We start from the raw sequence: 23,664 nt of genomic DNA, 5'->3' as shown, positions 1-23,664 counted from the left end.
TGTATTTCATGCCTATAATGAAACAGATATATTATCCTATTTATTGGGTGAAATGTGAAAAAAAAATCTTACATTTTGAATTACTGTACATCCGTATAAGTAATAATCCTTTTCTACATCCTGGATATTTACATAAATATATTATTTCTACTCATTGCTGGTCACCCTGCTGTAGTGAGCTACTGACTGGACTTCCACCGTGCGATGGCCATCTTCAGAGACCTGTTGGGGGTGAGCAGTGTGGTCAGCAGGGGCAGGTTTGTCATGGGGCTGGTTTTGGTCTTCCCTCTGATCCAGCTCTCGATGGACTCGCGTTCATAGGAATATCCATCTATGGAGAAGTCAAAATTGGTATGACGTCCTAGTATTTGATTAGTCTGGGCATGCAGGAGTCTGTAATGTAATCACGGCCAGTAACGTAATAAGCTTTTGTCCGCTGTTATGTTATGTACTCATCAAAAACAGACTTGGGGAAGCGTTTTGTATCATTGGTGTATATTTAGTACCTCCTGCACTCAAAACGCCTGACCACAGTTACGTCACAAGCAACCCAGGAAGTACATTTTTTATGTCTCCATCTAGACGCATTCACCAAATTGTTTTGATCCTGTCCACGGTCAAGCTCGCTTCCCTGCGCAGATAATTGCTAACATTGTTAACGTGTTTCCCTGCGCAGATAAGCCCGTATGTATCCCCATTCAATTTAAACACTTCCCTCTTCTACAGTGGATTACGCCCTCAGCTGGCGTTTTGCACAACTACATTTTATAGCATCATTCATCCTAGGGATAATTTCTAGGCACAAACATTAGTGTAAGTTGTACTATAGAATTATCAAGGCTAATTGTGTCCAAAAGTGCCTGGATAAAGGATGGTGATGTCATTTGAGAGCAGTTCCAGCACCATCGTGTTAAAATGGGATGAAATAGGAGACTGGAGAGGGTTCAAGTGATTCAAATGGGAATATGGCCTAAAGGATAAATTCAAACTACACTAAATCATCTTGGCGTAACAAAATTACTGAAAAATCTACTATGACGCTATGTCCTCACATACAGAATTTACTACATCATTTTAAATTGTCCAACAGTGTCATGTTATTTGTGTGACTGACCTGCAGCGATGACTGGGTCCTTCATGACCTCTCTGGAGATGGGACAGAGGAACTCATCTGGTGCTTCTGACCCGCTCTGTGATGCTTTCAGGGACTTGACTTTTCGCAGGAGACGACCACGCAGACCAACTGACTCTTGAACAACAACCAAAACATAAAATAAAAATGAGGGATCAATTGTATAGAGTGATGTAATCAACCTGAATGAGTAGATTTGCAGCATTTTAAAACGTCATAAAAAATAAAATAAAAAAAACAAGTTTGAACCCAACCCATGTACTGTTTTTAAACTTGTGTCTGTTATGCCCAGCCAGAGAGGTGCTTGTGGGTGTTGAAGCTTTTTTAGGAGGTGACAGACTATTAACAGAATGCCATTGTCCTCTGTGGTCTCGGAGGGAAAAATAACCTAATTGGTCAATCTGTGCTGAGAGACAAAGAGCCAGACGACACAGAAGGACACTACTGTCCCCTGAAGAGCTGCTGAGGCGAAGTTGGGACTTTTACTACCTCAAGGTGAAGAGGACGAGAAAAGTTAGATGAGATGAAAACCAAGTGTGACAATTAGTGATATCAAAGTGTTTCGACCGTGAAATGCAACATGTCAAGAGCAACGATCTTAGTAGAAAGGATCTTAGAGTATCTATGGTTAGATGATGATAGAAACCAGCGCATACAGAAGAAACCACACAGAGACATACTGTATAAGCAAGGCACAAACCAGGAAAGTCCCACTGAGACTTTTTCAGTGCAAAAAGTAATCTTGAAATAAATGAAATTTTCTTGAAATAAGTAATTTAGGTCCTTGACTTGAATTTCAAGATATCTGTCCATGGGGCAAGATATTTACACAAATCACTAGATAAAAAAATATTTACTTGAAATAACACTGTTGTAGTTGTTTATTCTTGCCCCATGGACAGATTTCTTGAAATTAGACTCTCAAATCAAGGACAAATGTACTTATTTCAAGATTATTTTTAGCAGTGGGGGACTCATGGCCCCAACTTAAACCCTATTGTGGATGTTTTTACCGTGGTGGTAGGGAAAGCTGGAGCAAATGCACACTGTTGTGTCCTTGGGCAAGACACTTCACCCTGCTTGCCTCCAGTGTCTGCGTACACTGGCATATGAATTAGGGAGTGAATGGGTGCCCGGTTCCTTACTGTAAAGCGCTTTGGGCCTGATAAAGGTAGAAAAGCGCATTATAAGGTGAGTCCGTTTATCATTTACCATTCAGAGGAAACCTATGCCGGCAATAGGGGGAGGGAAAAAAAGGAAATTTCAAATAGAAAGGCCCCGCCCCGAACCCAGGTTCCGCCCCACCTTCAGCTCTGGTGCTAAATTATGCCATATGTACTTTGCCTGATTTTTTTTTTTTGCCAAACATCTCTTCCACTCTTCACACTTTTTCACACAGAGCTGTGCCATCTTACCCTCCCATCTAATATTTGAGACATCGGTTCCCACCTACTTTTTGCAGCTGTTTATCTTAGAAAACGCCTTATGTGAAAACACATGCCTCATTAATACGTGTCAAAGATAAGGGAACATTCATCTTATTTTACCATTTCTGGATTTCACGCAGATCCTCTACAAGTGGGGACCTGCTGTCTGCGCGATTACTCCGCGGTGAAACGATCAGAAAAGTGACTGCTCTCAATCAAAGCGTCCCGTCTCTCTCTCTCTCCAGCACACCGCCCCGAGCCGTTACCTTCTGAGAGTGTCCGATAATCCCTCGCCACAGGGTCGGCAGTCCCCTCCCTCTCCCCCCTGCCTGTCCAACACTTCCACCGGTCATTAGCGCCGCACTGTCCATTTACATTTAGATGGATAATTTGATAAAACCCGACAATAAAAGTGCAGAGCGGCGCTGTCTAGGCTGAGCTATAGCGAATTAAATCAGTTCTCCCCCCCTTCCTCTTACTCAAAAAGTCATGAATATTCTATCGAGCCCACTAGAATCCAATTTGGTGTGTACGTGTGCCCGCCGCTGCCCCAACGCCACGCGAGGTAAGTGATAGTTGGCCGGTCGCGTGGCACAAAAGCACAGGAAATGTGGTAATCTGGCGTTTCCACCGTCCTGATTGGCCGGTAATGACGAGCGCTGCCCTCCATGATAAGCACATGCAAAGTGGATGCGCCGCTGTAGGACACGCTCTGCATAGCTGAGCGGGAGTTGTTTACCTTTGTCCAATTTAGACAACAATGCGCCATTTGCTCTGCGGGGAATATGAGAGGAGACAGGCCCGGCTGATTAGAGCCACGTAAATTACTGTAGTACAAGCTAAAGAAAGCGTACAATTTTCTCCATGCAGTTGATGAAAAGAACCTTAACGTTATCACAGCAATACCACTGTCATAAGATGCCAGATGGCCATTATATACTTTTATCTTGGGCAAAAAACTGAGTACAACTTTAGCCACAACTGTAGTGGAATGAGTGGACCCTAATCGTTGTATTTTCAACAAACCTAAAAATAGAGTAATGTAAATATTTTTCAAGAAATCTAGATATAATACCAGTGAAAATCCACTTTAAAGCTTTATGATGTGCATTAGATTAGTGATTTAACTTAAATATCTGCTTTGGAGCTCCTATAGGCAACAATCCAATGATGCATTAGGTGGTAACTCTAGTTATTTACACTTTTATTAGTTTTTATTTAGATTTACACAAAGATTAGTCCCAGATACAGATGCTGCTGTGTAATGATGAGGAACAATCTTGAGTCATCAAGTCAATGCCATATCGACTGAAAAACATGCTGAAGCCTTCCTGAGGAAGCGGGGGGAGTCTCCGGACTTAGCTTTGAAACTTTTTACACCCTCTTTAAGTCTTTCATTCTTTTCTGTTGTTGCTGCTTTATATTTATTGATATGTAGGCCCGAGCGGCCTGCCGTCACAGTGGTCTATTGTAATTGCAACGCAGTGTGCAAAACGCACTGCACCGAGGTGCGCAGAGCGCACAAAAACAACGCGAGGCATAATAAAATGTATTGGGCGCGTTCGCATGGCAATGGAGGCACGGGCCGCGAGGGCCATTTGATGCCGCTTGTGGCTTTAATTTCAGCTTGTTCTTATAACACCTGGTTCCGAAAAAACCCAGCCAAATTGCTAGCATGAACGAGCTTCAGTTAGCCCGCTAACACTATAAGGGAAAACATTGTTATTTAGTCCATCGCTATTCTAAGGTCTATGGTCAGCAGTTATTCTGTCTGTAAAGAAACTTAAAGGTTTGATATAGACGAACTTTTGGCTGATGAACACTACGGCCCAATCTCAATTCTCTTTTCTACCCCTACCCCTTCCCCTAGCCCTTGCCCTTCCCCTTTCCCTACACCCTGAAACCAAGGGCTAAGGGCGAGGGTTAAAAAGACCACCCTAAGAAATGGGACAGCCCTCCATTTGACTGCATTTACTAGGTTAAGGTTATGTAAAAAAAAAAAAAAAAAAAAAAACAAGCCTACTTGTCTCTATAGCACGTTTCTACTGAACCAGTTCATCACTTGACTGATACTGTTTTGTAACACCTAAACAACAGGACTCGTCTCATCCTAAATCCAACAGATTTTCATCTGTTTCTGCTTCATTCCCCCGTCTGTGTGTTGCTGCTTCTACCGCGGGCCGCTGTGGCTGCAGCCAGAGCTGAGAGAGATCAGCTCATGTAGCGCACTCAGCGGGGATGAGCGGAGGTCGACCCGCTTGCAGTGCGCTCAGGGCGGGGACTGGCACCTGCTGCCTCCGCTCTGAGCCCCGGCCTGAGCGGAGGCTGCCGAGGTGCGCTCAGACCGGGGACAGACAGCCACGGACCCAGGCTCAGGGCACAGCGGCGCGGGGAGACAGACAGCGTAGACAGACAGCGGGGAGACCGCGGGGAGACAGCGGGTGCAGCAGCGATGAACCCCGTGTGTCATGGCAATAGCGACGTATCGAAAGTTTGGAAAGAAATTGCAAAAGTCGCCAATGCAGCGCAAATAGCATTTGCAGCAGCAAAGCGAAAACGTAGAACTGACACGTTTAACGCAATGGACTGTTTTAATTGTTACACAAAGCAAATAAAGTCACAACCGAAGCGTTCTGCAACTTTATAAATGTTGTAAGAGTGCTTAGTGATGATGTTCGTGAATTCATTTCGCAGCTTATTTCCGTGTTTTGTCAAACTCCTCCTACCCCTTCGTCTGAAGTGTGCATCAGCAAAACCCTCGCTTGAAGGGCTATGTGACCTTCTCCCTCACCCCTACCCCTCACCACAAAATAGAATTGGGACACCCCTTCATCTCTCGTGAACGCGCAAAACGAAGGGAAAGGGCTAAGCGGAGGGCTAAGGGGGAGAATTGAGATTGAGCCTACATTTCTCTCTCTATTTAGATTCATACGTATTTTGGTCAGGCCTATATGTTTTCGCAGACTAATTCGCCTACATACAATATACGAGAAAAACAAGGTGCTCCCCGTATTACTGTATCAACTCAACCTGCACAATGATGGCCAATACAATCTTTGGGGAAAAAAAGAAAGAAAAAGCTGCTTTGTTTACTCTGTCCCCTCATTGATAGCATGCCGTAGCCCAGTCCTTCTCAAATAGTGGGGCGCGGTGCGATGCCAGGGGGGGGCGCATGTGCTTACTGTGTCTAAAAACGGGGGCAGCGGACAGCATGAAGCCAAATAAATGAAGGCGTCACTTAGAGACATTCCAACCTGTCACACTGATAAGCCGCTTGAGTTTTGGAAAACGTGCCGAATATCAGCAACAATCATCTCGCTTTGTGAAAGCGTAAAGTGCGCACCGACGTCAGTGCAGCTATAGCCCCCCACACCTCAAAGCCGAGGGGATCCCCGGTAATTTAGGTGAAATAATGCACGTTAACTGGCTGAATTAAACAGTTACCAAATCCACAGTGCTGTGCTGCTGCTCGCACACTTTAAATTGGTGTTCATTTGGTGAAGATTGGTCAAATACTCGCGGAGATATGGTCATTAAACAGCAACATGTTTTCTTCTTCCTCAGGGGGGGCGCAACAGAAAATAATTGAGAAGCACTGCCGTAGGCACAGTAGTAGTCAGCCATTTTTTATTTGTTGACGTATTGTACAATATTTGTGTGTTTTTTTAATAGAACAGAAGTTTTTTTTCACATAATCTATGTCACATTTATTTAAGTAAGATTAAGGTTTTTTATATTTAAAATAACTGTGTACTCAGTGTTTGACCAATACTTCAGTGGCACTTGGACAACCTATAGAGCGGTTTCAGGAGAACATAAATAGCTGGAGCATTAGCCTATTACATGCTTTTGATAATGATAATAATAATAAAGCAATTATTGATTTTACCTTTGCCAATGAAGTAAATACCGTTGGGTTGCATATTTAGGAAAAGGAAAGCAACTTTCTATAATGATTCAGTCGAGTATTTGAACAGTGCCTGTGTTTTAAAATTTGGATATGTTGCGGTTCACAAACTCAACTAAGTACTTAATGAGTTTTTAATTAATATGCAGAACAAAGTGGACTCTCGAGCCTAGTGTGGGTGGTTAATGCACTAAACAAAGACAGCCTCCTACCTCATCACAAAAGGGCTGTGGATTATTCTTTTTTCGCACAATAACCAAAAGTAAAAAGTCAGGGTTTGAATAGCAATACAACATTTTAAAAATGAGCAACACCTGAGGAATTGCCTCTGCTTTGTGCACTGCTTGTACATCTACCTATAATATGTGTTCCTCTGAGGTTTTCAAATGTGTACATGTTGTGATACATATGGGCAGGTTGATGATCCTAATGCTCCACTTCTATTCTCAAATGCAAAACCTTTAAATAGATTTATGTGGGATTAATTGGCATGAGGGAACAGGCACTGGTATTTAGTGTGGGCAGGTAAATGCACAACGGAGAGCCCTTACAGCCAAAATTAATAGGTTTTCGTCTTTATTGAAAGTAGACCAACCTTGCGCTACTCAATAGAACAAACATCAGCTAGTAAGCCAATCTAATCTAGTTTTTCAGACGCATAACCCAGCAGACGCTCGCACTGGGAATTTTTGATGCCGCGCCGATGATCAGAGCACTTTTCTGACTTTGCGTGCGCACTATTTAATGAAGCACGCAAACTCGCCTCTGGCTTTACACGAGGCCACAATACAAATGCTGTACTTACTATTTGTTTGTGAACAGGTTTTCTCCACAGGGCGGGAGCAAAGGAATAATTGGATAGAACTGTTGTTGGCGGTGGTAAGAGCAAGTAACATGCATTAATCGGCATGTTGTTGCTAGTTACTCTATTTGTAGAGTTTGTGCACATTAAATACAGGAGTTAAAGTTATTCCTGATGTACGTGTGATAAGTAAATTAGTATAAGGAAATTGTAGTTGTTTTTTTTCTGCATCTGCAAAACACTTTTTTGTTGCTTCTCAGCCATGACAAAAAACAAAGGATTTAAGTCAAAAGCTATTTTGCAATAATTTATAGCCAAAGTAAAGTTATCCCCTCTTTCTTCAAGGTTGGTTTTGGGCCAGTATAGTGGACACTCAGGGGTTTTTCTAGCTCTGTTGGACCCCCGGCACGATGGTTCATGGGGGCCCCTAGTTTGCCAAAAGTACAAAACCTTTATCAAATGGTCTTCGCCATAAATAAAGCATTAACACCCTGGATGTAAACAGTTGGACCGATGCTAATGCTAATAAAAACTGAGGTGGACCTATGCTAATGCTAATAAAAAAACTGGGGTGGGCCTATGCTAATACTAATAAAAACGGAGGTGGACCTATGCTAATGCTAATAAAAACTGAGGCGGACCTTTGCTAATGCAAATAAAAACTGAGGCCGACCTATGCTAATGCTATTAAAAACTGAGGTGGACCTATGCTAATGCTAATAAAAATTGGTGTGGACCTATGCTAATACTAATGAATTACTTGGCGGGCCTATGCCAATGCTAATAAAAACTGGGGTGGGCCTATGCTAATACTAATAAAAACGGAGGTGGACCTTTGCTAATGCTTGATTCATTCGCCTTGTGACAACTTACGTTGCCATAAAACCGACCAGTTCCTCATTAAGTTCAGTTATGAAAAACACTGGGCTTGTCGTAATGCCACAGAACAGATGTGGTCCAAAAATCAAAACACGTTACTCCCTCCACATTCTCTTAGAGGTTATTGCCCTTATTGACTGAAGAGAATACAATATTGATCTCCGTTTGCTCCATCCTGTATTTTATTCTTACATGCCTGACCACATATAACCCCATATGCACAAACATCATGCTGGGAGGTCACAAAGCAGGGAGCGAATTAGATCAACAAAAAGAAAAAGATGAATGTTTAAACTGCACAAACTTTCTGAGCGCCATTATAAAGCTATAAAATCCATTTATTGGCCTCACCGATTCCCATTTCTACTGCAGTCTCCTTGTCCATGCGGCTCAGCTCCGGCCCGTCGATGTTGTTGCTTTTGAAGATGCCGATCAGCTCGTCCAGTCCTTCCTCGCGGAGCCAGGTCTGCACGTCCTCCTCCAACCAATCAGAGAGCAGCGTTGGCTGGGACTGGGCGGGTAACTTCCTGACTGAAGGAAGAGAGCATGTGTTATGTTTTTCCGATGCTTCAAAGTTATTGACAGAGAAAGTAGAATCTGGTTTGGAGAAGTCGCATCAATACATGCATAAAACATAAAAAGAAATTAAAATGCTGAAAATGTATGCAAAAGAAATGACAAACTCACAAAAAAGTACAAAAGTAAAATGGCAATCAGACACACATTATTAAACTGTAATTTTGTCTCAAGTCCCTTTGAGTGGAGTGGCCAATCAGGTTCTAGCCGTGGCCTGTACTACTCAATGGCCGCTGGCTGCCCTGCTTTTTGACCACAAACGTGGGGGCCGCCATTGCTCCGCCGTTGCTGCAGTACCTCCATATCGCCGCTAGGCCCCCATTGAAAAGCATTGGAGTTTAGACACGTTAAAAACTACTTTAAAGCCTGGTTTCAATTGTTTCAACACTAGACTAGGCTAGATATTCCTCCTGAGATAACGCTGGGTTAATAACAATATATGAAACCAGGCTGGTTTTCGTAATATGATTTTTTGAAATCTCGTACTTAATGAGGCTCGGACTGTTAGCATTGGAGCAGCGCGAGCTACACGTCACGCAAGGGCCGAGTCTACGGTGAAAATCCCGCCCGTATGTCCTTTTTAGGAACATGCTTCGTCAGAGCTGGGGAGGGGGAGCCTGTAAATCCGCCATGAATTGCCCCACGGCCGTGGTCATTCTGGTAAACGGGGAGGAGTGAGCATAAGACGTCCATTATTTTTTACAGTCTATGGTACTACTACACACAGGAGAGTGCACTTTTACATAGGGAGAACACAAACAGAATTTGGAACTGTGGACAAACCAGATACAAAAAGGCAATATGGTTGTGCACCTCAGATAACCTTTCCTGGTTCACAAACACTAAATCACTGGCCAAAAGAGGACATCGGATCTCTTTCTCGACACGTCCAGCTGCCTTCAAAAAACTACAGTCCACTGTGGTCATGTCCAGAAGGCCCAGTGTTCTCCTACTGCCAATCCCCATATGAACAATGAGCCTCGGTTCAGACTCTATCCCAGCGCTGACTTCATGTTTGCTCTCTCCTCATTCGACCCACTCCACTTTTCAGCGCTTTCCAATAAACTGTTTACCCTTTGCATATCTCGGGCCTTAGATGAGCCGTCGAGTAACCGCTCCACACCGATCTGTAGCGCGCTCGACAGGGTAAATATTTGCAGAGCTTCTCCGCTCGAGTGTGCGATTTCGTTTAATGTGTCTTTTGTGCGTCTTATCTCAGGACGGCGCATCACGCACAGATTTGGAGAAGCGGGAAAGGGAGGACGGGTGATTCAAGGCAAGTCCAGACCAAAGGAAATGGAAGCAGCCCCAGATGACCCGAAATAGAAAAAGAGGAATTGGTGAGAAAATGAAGGAAGGATGTCTTACAAAAGCCATAACAAATAGTTACATACGCATCTACTGTTTTTTTATAGCACTTTTTAACCTCATTTCAGGGACTGGAGACTTGAAATTCAGGCTAGAGCACTCGGACTTGTGGGCAAAAGACTTGGACCTGACTAAGTGATCATTTCGACTTTTTCCAACATATTTTGTCCTAGTTTTTGTCCAGATTTAGGGCTCGATCTTCCGCCTGGTGCAACAACAGCATTAGCGCAGAAGAGAGCGGCATCTTGTGTGCAAACAAATAGTGCGCCAGTGCTTGTGCAGCTGGGGCATGGCTTTAAAGGAAGAAAGGATCGACTGAGGCGTGGTGTGACTGCAACAAACAGCTTGGTGCTTCTAACCTTCTTCTCTCATCTCATCTTTATATTAACATTGTGGGCGACATCATTTTCAAGCTCTAAACAGGACAAACTACAACTTTATTTCACTGTGAGTTAAAAGTTGGCAGTGTCCCTGGAGAGAGTGAACATACCGCGGGTGCTGGTATTAAAGAGCGCCGCACAGGGCTCTACATGTCACGGAAACGTGATCAAACCACCAGCATGTGCGCCATTTAAATGTGATGCAAATTTAGTCTAAATCTAACATTAATTTAGTCAACTTTACATTTACATTATTGTATTCGAGCATACACTCCCTAACCCCCCCCCCCCCAAAAACAAAAAGGATTTAACACATTGTTATGATCTGGGGTTGCTGCAGCTGGTCAGGCCTAGGTTCAGCAACACTATGTGCCCATAGAATGAGATCCGCTCACGACCTGAACATCCAGAATGACCAGGTTATTCCATCAATGGAATTCTTCCTCCCTCATGGAACGGGCATATTCCAAGATGAAAATGCCAGAATTGACCTGGCTCACATTGTTTAAGAGTGGATCAGGGAGCATGAGACATCATTTTCACACATTAATTGGCTGCCACACAGTCCAGAACTTAACCCCATTTGAGAGTCTTTGGCTGTGTTGGAGAAAGGGAGGGAGGCAGTGTATTTAATCATATTAACCATTTCAGAGCATCTCCCAAATGGACAAAGCACAGACCTGTTCCTTTGGCAGTGACTTGAAACGACAAGCCATGTCACCGAAGTAAAGTATTTTTAGACCCTTCTTTATATTTATAAGTCAACAAATGTATCTGGATTTTGCTGATTTTCGTCATCAAAAATATTATTATGAGGACATATTTTAGTTGATGAAATTTACACTGGCCCTAATCATGTCCATGGCGCTAATGACCTCTGGGGACGGTACGTTGGAAAACAGAAAGAAAACTCTTAAAAGGACTAAAATGGACGCGGTGTATGTGACAGTGACACATTTACAATTTGCAAGTATTTTGACATGAAATTGAAGTCTAGTCCTAAGTGACTTTTACTTATAAAATTGTGCTGGATTGACACAGAAAGGCCCACCTAGTCCAGGAATTGAAACCAGGACATTTTTGCTGTGAGGCTGGTCCTCATACGGCTTACCGAAACCTCTTGCCCTTCCCTTTGTCTAAATACATCACGGCCTGAAGACATTTTGTATACAGATGATGAAAGAATGCACACAGTAATTATGACTGTTTAAGCATCAAGAGGCTCCGAACCTTCAAAACAAGCTGCTCAATAAAACATCTGAAAATCAGCACGTTCTCAGTTTAGAAGCTACACTGCACATGTGTTTAATGAGTTGAATTATTGAAGGACAGACACATAGTATAGAATATACCGTCTGGGCTGGCCAACGTTCATATAAATAAATTATTTTTCTGTCCTAAATGCCATCAAATTGGACTCAGACTGGCATTTGGAAAATAATAAAATAATAATAATAAAATATTGCTAAACTATTTTCACTTTGAAAAAAGAAGAACTGGTTCAAACATATTCAACAGTAGTTCTCTCAACTACTCTCAACTACTTTTTCACATTTTGAGCCGAAGTATCCTGGCATTGTCTTCTTGGAATATGTTCAAGCCATATTAACCTTAGGGTTGTCAGCTGACCTCAATCGTTGGGCACATGACGTTGCTGAACCGAACCCTGACCCACTGCAGCGACCCCTGATCCAGGAGCTCCTCTTTGAAATATAAAAACATTCTACAATGCGTGTAGTTAGTTAGTTGGAGGGAGAGAGTGTAGTAACAGCTCTTCTCTGCAGTGCCAGTCTGGGAGTCTAAGAGGTCTGACTCATCAAAGTGCTCAGCCAAAATCTTCGAGCATTTTATTCCACAGACACAGAGCGCTCCAAAAGTGGCATTTTACGCAGCCTGTAATGCTACTAGTGCCACCGAGCGGAGAGCAGAGTTACTCAAGTGTCCATCCCAGTGTCTATTGCGATGGAGGCTCCTTCACTGGGAAATTTAACATGTCAAAATGTCTTATCATGTAATGTACAATGACGGGACAGTTGTGCGAAATGGAGGGCATGGATTACCAATTCATGTTAAATGTGATGTTTTCTGTAAAAAAAAAAGCAGAGGAACATACCTTCACACACTGCCTGTTTGGTTTCAACAGCTGCGGAAAGACATAAAAGAGAATGAGTTTGGCATCAATACTAACAGATAAAGCAGAAAGGAACAGTGTGAAGTTATAGGCAGGGGTATGGTAGATTTAAAATTCACTTTCACAACTCGAGTTGGATTGACACAATAAAAGCTTCAGAACAGCTACAGATGTTTGAAGGCAGCATCTCTTCCTTTCCAACTTTGTTCTTTCATGTGTGTCTGGAGACTGTTGTTAAAAGACCATTTGCCTAGATAAAGGCAGATCTCGGGGAGCTTCTCCTGTTGTGCCAGTAAGCATCAGTCACAATTGCTTTCTCCAGACAGAGAGACGAGACAGCGCTGCGCACGTAAGAGGCTGGGCATCTCCCAAAACAGTCTTCAGGGAACCTAAGATGGCCCCTGGGTTTTGGAACTCTGCCAGCAGTTAGTTTAAAGAGAAGTGATGGTGCATTTGAGGGAAGTAAGTGGTTTCTTGTTTTGAGAGCCAATGAAGACAATAGCAGATTTGTTAAAACAACATATGGGGTTAGGGTGTGGGTTGATTTCCTCCAGGTGGTCAACGTAAAACAATATGTTATATCCTCCGGCTACGCAGCTCAAGATCTGGAGATGGGTCCTTCTATTTGTGGAAAAGAAAACTGACTGTGCCAATGTCTGCATCTAAATATACTGCGTTTATATCAATTGCTCAGAAGTAAAAGTCTAAATCAGTGCAATTTATGTCTATGGCTTTCCGCCCTATTTCCCTTCACCGTCCCATAAAGCTATACAAGCGCTTAAAATGTATCTAATTCTCAACTGGTTTGTTTTGCTTACTAAATCGAAATAAGCCTTTCCTATAATCGTCTTCTCCGTTCCGCGAGTCTTGGGGCTGGTTCAGATGGCTTGTGAGCCCCAGTGGCAGAACCACAGCTTCAACAGTTTCACTGGTTGGCACGGTCTCTTATATGGCATTATCATGACAGAGTGTGGTGCATATGCAGCTGTGTGTAAATAAACATTAACGGAATTGGCAAAAGGTGGCATGTTGTGAGGCAGATGTTTCCAAATGACTTGATTTGCATTTTTCTACCTTGGCTTTTGCACCCCATATTCATTAAGGCGCTACAGAAAATTAGCTGGATGTGAGCGAAAAATGCAAACCACAGAAGCTTTTATTTATGATGTGTAAAAATTTAACTAATGACACAATTTTACACATTCCGTATGCTTTTCGAACCACAAAATACATGCAGCAGTGCCAGGTGTCCAGGAACCTTTTTGCTAGCAGCTATTAGCAGTAGCTTGGGTGCGCACCCATGTTGCGGTGCTGCTGTTACACGTTTTCTATAGATGGGAGGTTACTGCGGTACGTCTATTTCCCCTCAGTTCAGATACGAGTCAAGAAGGTGTTAACAGAGGCCCTATCCCACACTGTCTCAAAAGTTCTAATCTAGGTAGGTCTATTTCGGAAGATGCTAGCTCATGACAAATAGTCAATTACATGACTAAAATTGTGCTCAATGACCAGTAAAAGTACAGGTCGAAATAAAAAAAAAAAAAAGTATAACAACCCAAAAAGTGTACTCAATTATAGTACCGTGAATACATGTAATTCATTACTTTCCACCACTGGTTAGTATTGGAAACAGTATGTCCTCACGTTTGACCCTTCGTCCTCACTTTTGAGCTCAAGTGTCATGGTCACCCAAGGCCCGTCGCATTTGAAAAGTGAAGCTGCTTTCCAGTACCGCTCTAATTCCTTCTTGGTTGTGTAGAACTAACTCAGATCCAAAAACCCTAACCAACCCGATGTTCTCCTCCTCTGGTGGGTCCGACATCAAGCCTCCAATCCAGACACTAATTTTAAACTCAAACCTCGAACTCGAGTTACGCAAAGGGGGACATCAGCTGAACAAAGAGGCTACAAGCAATTAGCCTGTATGGTATTGTAACTGTGAGATTGTGGAGCTTGGACTACAGCCGTAGGTGCGTAATGTTTCAGCCACCTGTCCGTCTATGCCTTAACAAATCAAGGGTTTTGAAAATGTGAGTTTCTTTCTTGTCCACGCCATATTTCAAGCATTCCAACCCTTTACCTGTCGTTTCATCCCCATCTCCAATCCTCCACACTCTGACTGTCCGGTCCATGGAGCCCGTTGCCAGCAGAAAGGGCACTGTAGGTGACATGGCCACCGCTGTCACATATCTAGAGTCGGAGATAAGCACAGAATTAAGCCGCGCTGGTGGATAGATAGATCTCAACTTTAAAGCCTCCCTCCAAAAAAAAAAAAAAAGTAATCTGGGAAGGTGCACTATCTTCTCATGCACTTCAAAGCGCACCGCCGCAGCCCGCCGTGCCACTTCAGTCAGTGTGAGCAAAAAGCGTCGACGGGAACACGTACCAAAGCAGTCGCCGCTTCAGGGAGAAAGATTAATCAAGCAAAAATCACATGTTTTGATCTCATCATTGATGTTCCTTTGGCGCAGGCCGTGCGATCGCGGCGGAGATCGCGGAACAGCGGGACACAGCGCTGCTTACCTGTCGTGCTGTTTGAGAGAGTGCAGCAGAGTCCCGAGGTTCTGGGGAGGATGAAGAGAGAAGCAATTTGTTTTTCCAAGGTTCAGGATTTTGTTGGGTACAAATAATTGAAAGTCAGTGCGTACCGTGTCGTATATGGCAACAGATTTATCCACCGAACTGTGGAAGAGAAAGGACAATGGTTTAATTTATACAGAGGGCATATTGCGTTATCATGTCTAAACAGTAAACTGAAGGCCTTTTGGATTGTTTTGTCCAAATTCTGAGGAAACTGCATCGGTTTATTTAGTTATGACAGTAAATGTGAGCAGCAATCTTCCTTCAAAAAAGATCACAAGTTGGTTTCCAAATCAATTAGGGACCTTTCTGTGAAGAGTTTGCATGTCCTCCCTGTGTCTTGGGTTACTCCCCTCAAGAAACATGCTGAAGAACAGGTCAAATTTTGTTCATTGACAGCTCCGACTGCAGACGACAAACAGAGGGAGCTCATTCTTTGTCTGGCATAAAGGGAGTTACAAACACATCTTTACCCCGATGCGAGCAGTGCTCCATCTGAGGAGAAGGCACAGGACAGGACCGGGGCCGACTGGCTGGTGAGTGTGTGGAGCAGCTTCATGGTATGCACTGTAAACGATGGGAAACAAATACAGCTCAGTTCATATTTGAGATAACCATCTGATAAACACATGTTTCAGATGTTTTAATGCACTCAGGACCGCAGTATGTGTCATAAACTTGCATCAAGCCCAAATGACCATTCTGCCTCTCATTTTTACCACTCGGGGCTTTGAATTTTGAGCTTATATTGAGAACTAATTGGAATAAGTAAGCAACGTGTGTTTGTTTTTTTTGCAACCCTTATAGTAAGAATAGCCCTAATTATAGCTGATCCAAAGCTGCCCCTTAAAATGCAGCTTTCTTGACATTTCTTTTAACGTATGTCAATTTGTTTCTTTATCCGTAAATCAAAGAAAGGAAATGTTAGAAAGTAGCACACCTAAATTCCATTTCTTCTCTTTACAAACATCTATGGAGGTCAAAAGCGCAGATTTCCAGCAGTGGTCTATATACTGTCGCTCTCGCGCTTTCATTAGCCTGAGCCAAGCTGAGCCTTTGAAACACGTCCTGAAAGAGTGAGCTGAGGACACATCGCCTTGTATTCTAACATCGTCTTTAATACGCAAAGTCTCCACAGGCAGCAGCGGGGTCACCACGAGGGACGCAACCTCCTCAGGAACAGGTTACCACGGCAACGCATCTAAGCAACCAAATGCGCTGCTTGAAGATGGACTATTAATTAAAACCCGGTACACTGTCTGGCCGTGCCTTAGTGCGGCTTGTAGAAATAGTATACATACAGAACAGATGGTGTTCATAACCAGAAATGTCCATAATGGAGTAAATTTACTTAAACTGTACTAAAGCACAGTTTTTGAAGATATGTAGTACTTTACTTGAAAGTATTTTTTGTTGAGAACTCATTACTTTTACACCAAAACATTTGAAAGAGAAATATGATACTTTTTACGGCACTGAATTTCCAAAGTAACTAGTTAACTTGTCCATGTGTTTTGTTTTTCTTAAAGAGGGGGTATTATGCTTTTTTTCAATCACATAGCACCAGTCTATATCACACTACAATGATGACCAAACCTTCTGTTGGTCTGTAAATGCAGTAAATTAGAATAACTGCCTTGTATAAAATTGCTCTCTCAAAATGGCTGTTGCGAATGTCTTGAAACAGGCCTCTGTCTCTTTAAGAACCTCTGAGCCTTTCCGACACGCCCCCTCCACACGCTGTCTGTGGCATCAGTGGGGAGGGGGCTCTGCTGAGGAGCAGTGGTTGGTTACTCGGCTGGTGACGAAAGCTCGGAGGCGTCTCCAGGAGGTGGGGGCGTTCCTAGGAGGACTCAGGCAAAGCTATCCCTAAAATGGCCGCCATCAGTTTTTACAGATTACTCAAAAATATGTGAATGTGCCAAGGCAACACTTCAGGCATGTTTTTAATGAGGGAATGACATAATAACATGATGTAAAGCTTGAAAAAGTCAATTTTGCATAATACCCCCCTTTAAAAGCCTAGTAATAATGCACACTCCAGAACAGTGGGTGGCGCTATGCAGATGTACTGTGGTCATACCGCCTTTGCTCTGCCCAATCCCGTCAGACCTTGGAAGCTAAGCAGGGAAGGGCCTGGTCGGTACTTGGATGGGAGACCGTTTAGTAACACCAGGAAGCCTAGCGATTGTAGTGTGTGCGTGAGTGGTTGGTGGTGGTCGGAGGGGCCGATGGCGCAGACTGGTTCCCTCGCTTCCGTCAGTCTACCCCAGGCAGCTGTGGCTACAATAGTAGCTTACCACCACCAAGTATGGAGTGAATGAATAATGCAATGTAAAGCGTCTTTGAGTGTCCAGAAAAGCGCTATATAAAAACCGATGCATTATTATTATTACTGTCAATGCCACGGACTAGGAAGATTTGACCCAATGGGGTGTTGCCGTACGGGTGGTGAAAAAGGGTGCAATTTTCATGTTTTTGAAGCTGCAAAGTAACACTTATTTAGAGATTTGTTCTTTCTTCTTTCTATGCTCAAGTATTTTTTACAACAAATACTTCCGTGCTTTCACTTGTGTAATATTCTCAATCTACTTTGACTTTGACTGCCTCTGTTAGCGCACATTCTGAAAGTGACTCACATTATGTTTATATCCATCAAAGCTTTACGCAGGTTTTTATTCATGAGTTTCATGAATTGTCGTTCCGCTGCTATGGCCGGGTGCCATCTTGAGGACTTTTCACCATTCAAAAGATTGAATTATTTAGTTTAATATCAGGCTGTCAAATAAAAAACTGACGTCATTTGAAATGGTTTGAATACTTTCTGAACCCGCCGCTTGCACCTGATCCCTGTGGCACGCTCCAACGCCGTACATCAGAAGCATGTCTTAAAATGCTCCATTATTAATGAATGGGTCTGACTTATTCACATTTATACACACGTTCTTTATAAAATGCTTCTGGCGAGAGTCGTCAAGGTGAAACAGCCGGCAGCCCCTCCTCCCGCTCTCTTGTTTAGAAGAAAGATGAAGGGGTCAGCATACCTGTTCCCTCACGCTGAGAAACAATCCATACTTTCAGCTGGCTGTCCTGACCGCAGGAGGCCAGTCGAAACTCCAGCGAGCAGTCGTCTGTGAGGCAGAACATAAGTGACGTCAGAGGTGTGGACATGATTGGGTTTCATAACAAGTCTTTAATCTACTGAGGTGTGTGGCCTTTGTTGTGTTTCATAGGATTATCGTCATTTGGATGCATGAAGCAAATCAAAGCCCCGTTTTACCAGAGTTTGCAAAGTCGTATTTTCCAATTTGCCCAAACACCAAAAAGTCACAAGAGACATCAAGACCAAAAAAAGATCTGCTGAAATTGGAAGATTAAACGGAATCGTCATAGGATTTAAAATCACATACCGGCTTCGAATTGAGATGCGAAGCTGCAGCAGGTCACCCCCAGGTCATGGGCATCCTTCTGGATCCAGAGAGCGCTCCCGTCCACTCCCCACAGCCGGAGGTCTCCATGGGTGCACCCCGACACAAACAGCTGACTGCAGGGGGAGAAGCAGCACGCCACCACGCTGGCTTCACTCACAGCGAGGCACCTGGAAAGTAAAAGCAAACCGCAAGATGTGTCTGAACGCCAGTTTGAAGAGATGAGTTCATAATGGTAGTAGCAGATGAAAGAATATTTAGAGAATAATTGATTGTTTCTGGGAGATTGTTAATCCTACTTAACCTCTTCACCCCCGCTTTAACCAAGTCCACGTTCTCCAGTTCAGCATGACGCAAATCGAAAAGTTTCTTACCTAAGACCGTCGTCAGTATTTTATTATATTTTTGACGCTTATTCGTCGCTTTTTTTGTGTTCCTAACTGTTGGTCGCGTTTTTGTCGCATGTTGCATCGGCCACACACACATTTAAACTATCTTCTTGTTGTTGTTTTGAGCAGAGTATCAGGCCAGTAGTTCGGTGAATAGAAGAAAGAAAAAGCCGCTGTATTTGTCTCAAATGGGAGTTAAGTCCACACGGTTACTTTCAGTAACTCTAGTTCTCTGAATGTGATTGGTCTAAATCTATTTACTGTCAGGCTTATTCTCAGTGGTAATATAAAAATATAACCGTCAGGTACAGGTTTCAGTTAGTTTCAAGTCAGTGTTTCCCAAACTGGGTCAGGGACCAGAAGTGAGAAAATGTGACCTTTAACTATTTACCATTTTAAAAAGTGGGGGGAAACAGACTGGTGTCATTCAAAACCCCAGTCTGACAGTGGCTTAGTGGTTATTGGACTCACAAAGTTGGGCAGGGCTTAAATTGAGGTTATGTTCCACTTCTGCCTTGCACTACAGCACAGTGTAACTGTTTTTGACCGTAAATGGGTTCGCTCATCGTCTAATAGCCTTGGATGCATATACTGTAGGGCCCCGAGTGGATTTTTGCTTAGGGCTCCAGAAGGGCCAGCACAGGCTCTGGATTACATCATCAACACAAAATATATTTGGCTGCCTTTAGTCAACATCTCCATGGAGATGAGCTGGAGAGAAACCAGCTCCCAGTAAAGATATTTCTTCTTTTATTTTGTACTTTCACCAATATTCTTTAATGATTTCTTGTTGTTGTTTTTCTTCTACAGACAGCAGAAGAAAAACCAGGCACTGCCAAAGAATAAAACTGACAGAGTGAACAAAATAAACATCAAAGAAGAACACATCTTTACCTTCGCAGAGTTTTGCTGGCGAAGTCCCAGAGAGCTACAGAACCATCACAAGCCCCCGCGAGCACGAGGGAAGAGTCTGGAGCCACTGCGCACGTGCGGACGGGGCTGCGGTTCGGATGCTCGAGCTCCGCCACGCGCTCACCTGTGTCCGCGCGCCACACGGCAATGGCGCCATCTGTGGAGCAGCTGAGCAGGTATGAGCCGCAGGAGCTGAAGCAGCAGCAGTGGACTCCGTATCCGTGACCGGACAGCGGAGAGAAGGGCAGCTCAGAGAAGTCTGCGCAGCTGTAGACACGGAGCGTCTTATCCCCGGAACAGGTGGCCAAGAGGGAGGCAGAGAAGGCGCAGCCGCTCACCTCGTCCGTGTGCTGTTCCAGAGTGCACAAAACTGACACCATCTTGACTTTGGTCTACAGGCGCAGGGAGCGGCGCAGTCACAAGGTGGCGCAGTCGGGCTAGGCTGTGGCAGAGATTACTATACGAGAGATTGTAAACTAAAAAAAACTCAACCAGAATAGCTTATGTGTTTGATTACAAACCCCAGCTCTCTCTGCCTCTGAAACACTTTTACACAAGGCGTCCTGCTTCAGTGCAGTTATAAACTCTGACCACGTGCCTCACAGCTTGTGTAAGGTTCAAAGTGCAGCAACAATAATACAGCCTTATCATTATTATTATCATATCTCTGTGGAAGGACAACATCATGATGAGCCTATCCAGATAATAAAAAGGCATAATTACATATTTATTGACAATCATAGTGCCTATTTAATACAAATTAACTACACACGAGTACACACAATATAATTACACACATACACTTTTTCTTGTCGTTCCTTCCCAAACTTAATTAAAAAAAAGCCAGATTATGGATTTCTAACACTTTCTATAAACCTGGCAGGTCCAATCCGGAGGGGAGGGAGCTTGTTTGTTTACTTTTGAAAGTTCGTTCTTGCTCTCATCATCTCGCAAACGAGGAGTGGCTTTTCAATCTAATCAGAAGGGGAGGGACTTGATGTTTTACTTTCAAATTTCACTCTCATTTTCTCCTCACTTTGTAATGTTCTTGCAATCACTTCAACTACATTTTTTTTCACAGTTAAAGGCTGAATTTACATCCGCAGCAAAGCTTTGCATAATGACGTAGGTGCCTGAAATACACCATTGTCCATCCATTCAGTGGCCTATTACATTCAGTTCATTGGTTGACGTCTCCATCTAACCCACATAGGCCTACTGCTTATCTGAACTTTTCTCTGATGGTGGAGCACTCCATGGGCTCCTTGATGACCTTCTTTTATCCAGGGACAGACTTGAGGAAAGGCCAGACGTTTGGGCTTCTAGGTCACTAACAGCAGCCTAAAAAAAATGAGACATAAGTGGGATATATAAAGCTATATGAAACTTAAAGGTTTGGCCAGGGTTTGTCATGAATTGCTTCAGACCATTGTCCGCTTTTCTCTTCTTGACCTCCAGGACACTTTTCTTTGGCGCGTGGCTGCTCCTGCTGGCAGCTTCCTCTTTGATGAGCTCTCCAGACACAGATGGTTGAACTTGGTTGGCCCTCTTCCATCCTCCAGATGTTTGACTGGCGCTGCCTTGTCCGCAGGCAGTGGACACTTTCCTGATGGCCAAACCTGCAGCAGTGCGGAGGGGACGCTTAAATAACTTCTGATTAGGTGAGCATGAATGAGATACAAGTGAATGGTTTGTGGCGACACGTTGAGAGACAGTATTTCCCATTGATGGAGAAGACGTGGGTGGCCCTAAAAAGTACAAATCTGAAGGAAAAGGTATAAGGTTTTTGCGTCTGAAACATGAGGAGGCCCAGCCCTGTGCATGACATGGTTTTAAACTGCCATTTATTCATAAAAGTTTCTCTGACAAAGTACAAAAAGTCAGAGTGTGGAAATTGTAAATAATGTTGTGTTTTGAGTTACCTTTACTCGCAGGCCTGGAGAAATGACCAATTTCCAAGGCCTCAACCTGTTCGATTGTACAAAATGTTCGACTTCATGGCCTGTTCCTGAACGCACCAACTGTCCACCGTCTCCTTACCGTGAGCATGCTTCTTTATAACACAAGCTGTAGAAAGGAAAGCAAGACGCACGAGAAACAAAGTGATGATGTTTCTGCCATGACAGTAGGTGAATATGGGGGTTGCGTCTCGAAAAGTCAGAGAGATAATGAGTTTTGCTAAGGGAAAAAGTATTGTTCAGCTAACGGAACAGTGTAGAACAAGTATTGGTGCTGAAAGGGAAAAAAAATCTAAATCTACTGAGTCCTGCAGAGAGAAGTTAATAAATGCGCCCTATTCTTGAGAGCACAGAGCTGGGCCATGCACTCCATATGTTTGTGTATCTGTTTAGTCGAAGCCCTCTCTCATGCCTCGACAATGAAGAGCCTTGGACAGACTCTGCACTTCCTCCACGTTTGACATCCACCACCAGCCACTTAACACGTCTGCCAATAAGGACACGTACAACTGTCACACATTTAGGACCAAGTTTTGGACTAAGTGACAGTTGTCGTGGACTGCGGGCCGTCTGGAGGAGAGTATGTGTTGTAAACCACGCGGCCTTGGTGAGTGCTGGCAGTGGGCAGTCTTTACCCTCAGGGACGGGCTCCTGGGAGCGGGCCACCTCCTCAGCGGGGGACCGGGCTCGCCGGGGCCTGTCACTCGGGGGCTCGCGGGGATCACTCTCGTTGACAGAGCTGTAACTCGTCTGGAAGGGGACGCCGTGGCGCTTTACCCTGTGCATGCTGGGAGGCCAGATCCCCCATGGGGGATACGGAGCTGCCAGCGAAGGGCAGGCTTGAACTTGTCAATTCACTGGACATGTCACACAGTGTCCCTCTGCCTCGACGAGTGCCAGACTGTACATGCTGGGAATACACATACAGTACATACATGTTCATTTTAAAGGTGTTTTTTAGACTCTTTTCTGTTTATAAAAAAGCCAGAACATCAACACTTAACAATAATCTAAACCAACCCGCTGTTGCATGTCACTATCTGCAGTAAAACCACGAGCCCTGGATGAGCTGTTCATGGAGAGGATGAAGACGGGACAGAGATGCCACGATTACAGGACGAAGGTAAGATGGCTGATCCACTTGACAAACACTCATCATGATTGTCCGTGAGCTGCTTTTGAACTTAGGGCCGAGAAAACAAAGATTTGCATCCACTCTAAAGTTGGAGATCTGAAATTGACAAGCAGATCTCCTGTTGCGCACCGAACATCGTCACAAACTATTGACGTTTCATCAGTCGTTTCATTACTGAGGATTCAAAACAGGTTATGAACAGATTGGCTCACTCTTTGGAACCTGAAGATATACTTGGATATCAAATGGAAGTATGTTCAAAGCCATATGATCCATCCAATAATAAACAGTAAGACCAAGACACCCTCACACTGGGGTAGAAGCCAATAGCAGTTCATTGTGTTGCTAAAACGTTGAAAACAACTATTACAGAGAGTATGTAACAAAACAACAAGCTGTAAAGCATTCCTTATCTTTTTATGAAATCGCAATTTATGGAGAAGTCTGATACTACCCAAAAAGTACAGCTGAAACTAAAATTAAATGCTACCCAGACGCAGAAAGAGCATGCCCCGCACATAAACAATAATAAAAAAACAACAACAACAAGGCGCTTCGTACTGTGAGTTGGCTCAGCTGTTGTGTTTCCTCTAAATCTATACACAAAAAAAGATGTCACTGTGAAGCTTTTAATTAATAAGAACAGTGGCGGCCTTTGTT

At 43.7% G+C, this 23,664-nt stretch overlaps 1 protein-coding gene across 2 annotated transcripts in view; it reads right to left on the bottom strand.

Moving 5' to 3' along the window:
* Positions 1-89: 89 nt before the first annotated feature.
* The window catches only part of LOC306967767 (WD repeat, SAM and U-box domain-containing protein 1-like), a 29,354-nt gene continuing 5,779 nt past the window's right edge, over positions 90-23,664 (bottom strand). Inside the window, exons 2-12 of one of the 2 annotated variants that reach the window (XM_079562945.1) lie at positions 19,894-20,353; positions 18,593-18,780; positions 18,227-18,313; positions 15,656-15,749; positions 15,251-15,284; positions 15,126-15,166; positions 14,683-14,792; positions 12,585-12,614; positions 8,499-8,678; positions 1,115-1,249; positions 90-331 (exon numbers count right to left, since the gene is read on the bottom strand). In XM_079562945.1, the coding sequence (XP_079419071.1) occupies positions 180-331; positions 1,115-1,249; positions 8,499-8,678; positions 12,585-12,614; positions 14,683-14,792; positions 15,126-15,166; positions 15,251-15,284; positions 15,656-15,749; positions 18,227-18,313; positions 18,593-18,780; positions 19,894-20,291 (1,449 nt within the window). In that variant the 5' untranslated portion in view covers positions 20,292-20,353 and the 3' untranslated portion in view covers positions 90-179. Of the gene's footprint in view, positions 332-1,114; positions 1,250-8,498; positions 8,679-12,584; positions 12,615-14,682; positions 14,793-15,125; positions 15,167-15,250; positions 15,285-15,655; positions 15,750-18,226; positions 18,314-18,592; positions 18,781-19,893; positions 20,442-23,664 lie in introns of those variants that run through there. The other variant, XM_079562944.1, reaches the window with a different exon arrangement.

This window comes from Gobius niger, assembly GCF_951799975.1.
Source record: "Gobius niger genome assembly, chromosome: 9".
In the NCBI taxonomy this organism is placed as follows: Eukaryota; Metazoa; Chordata; class Actinopteri; order Gobiiformes; family Gobiidae; genus Gobius; species Gobius niger.
Note: the sequence above shows the minus strand (reverse complement) of the source record. Positions and strands in the feature narration are given on the sequence as shown.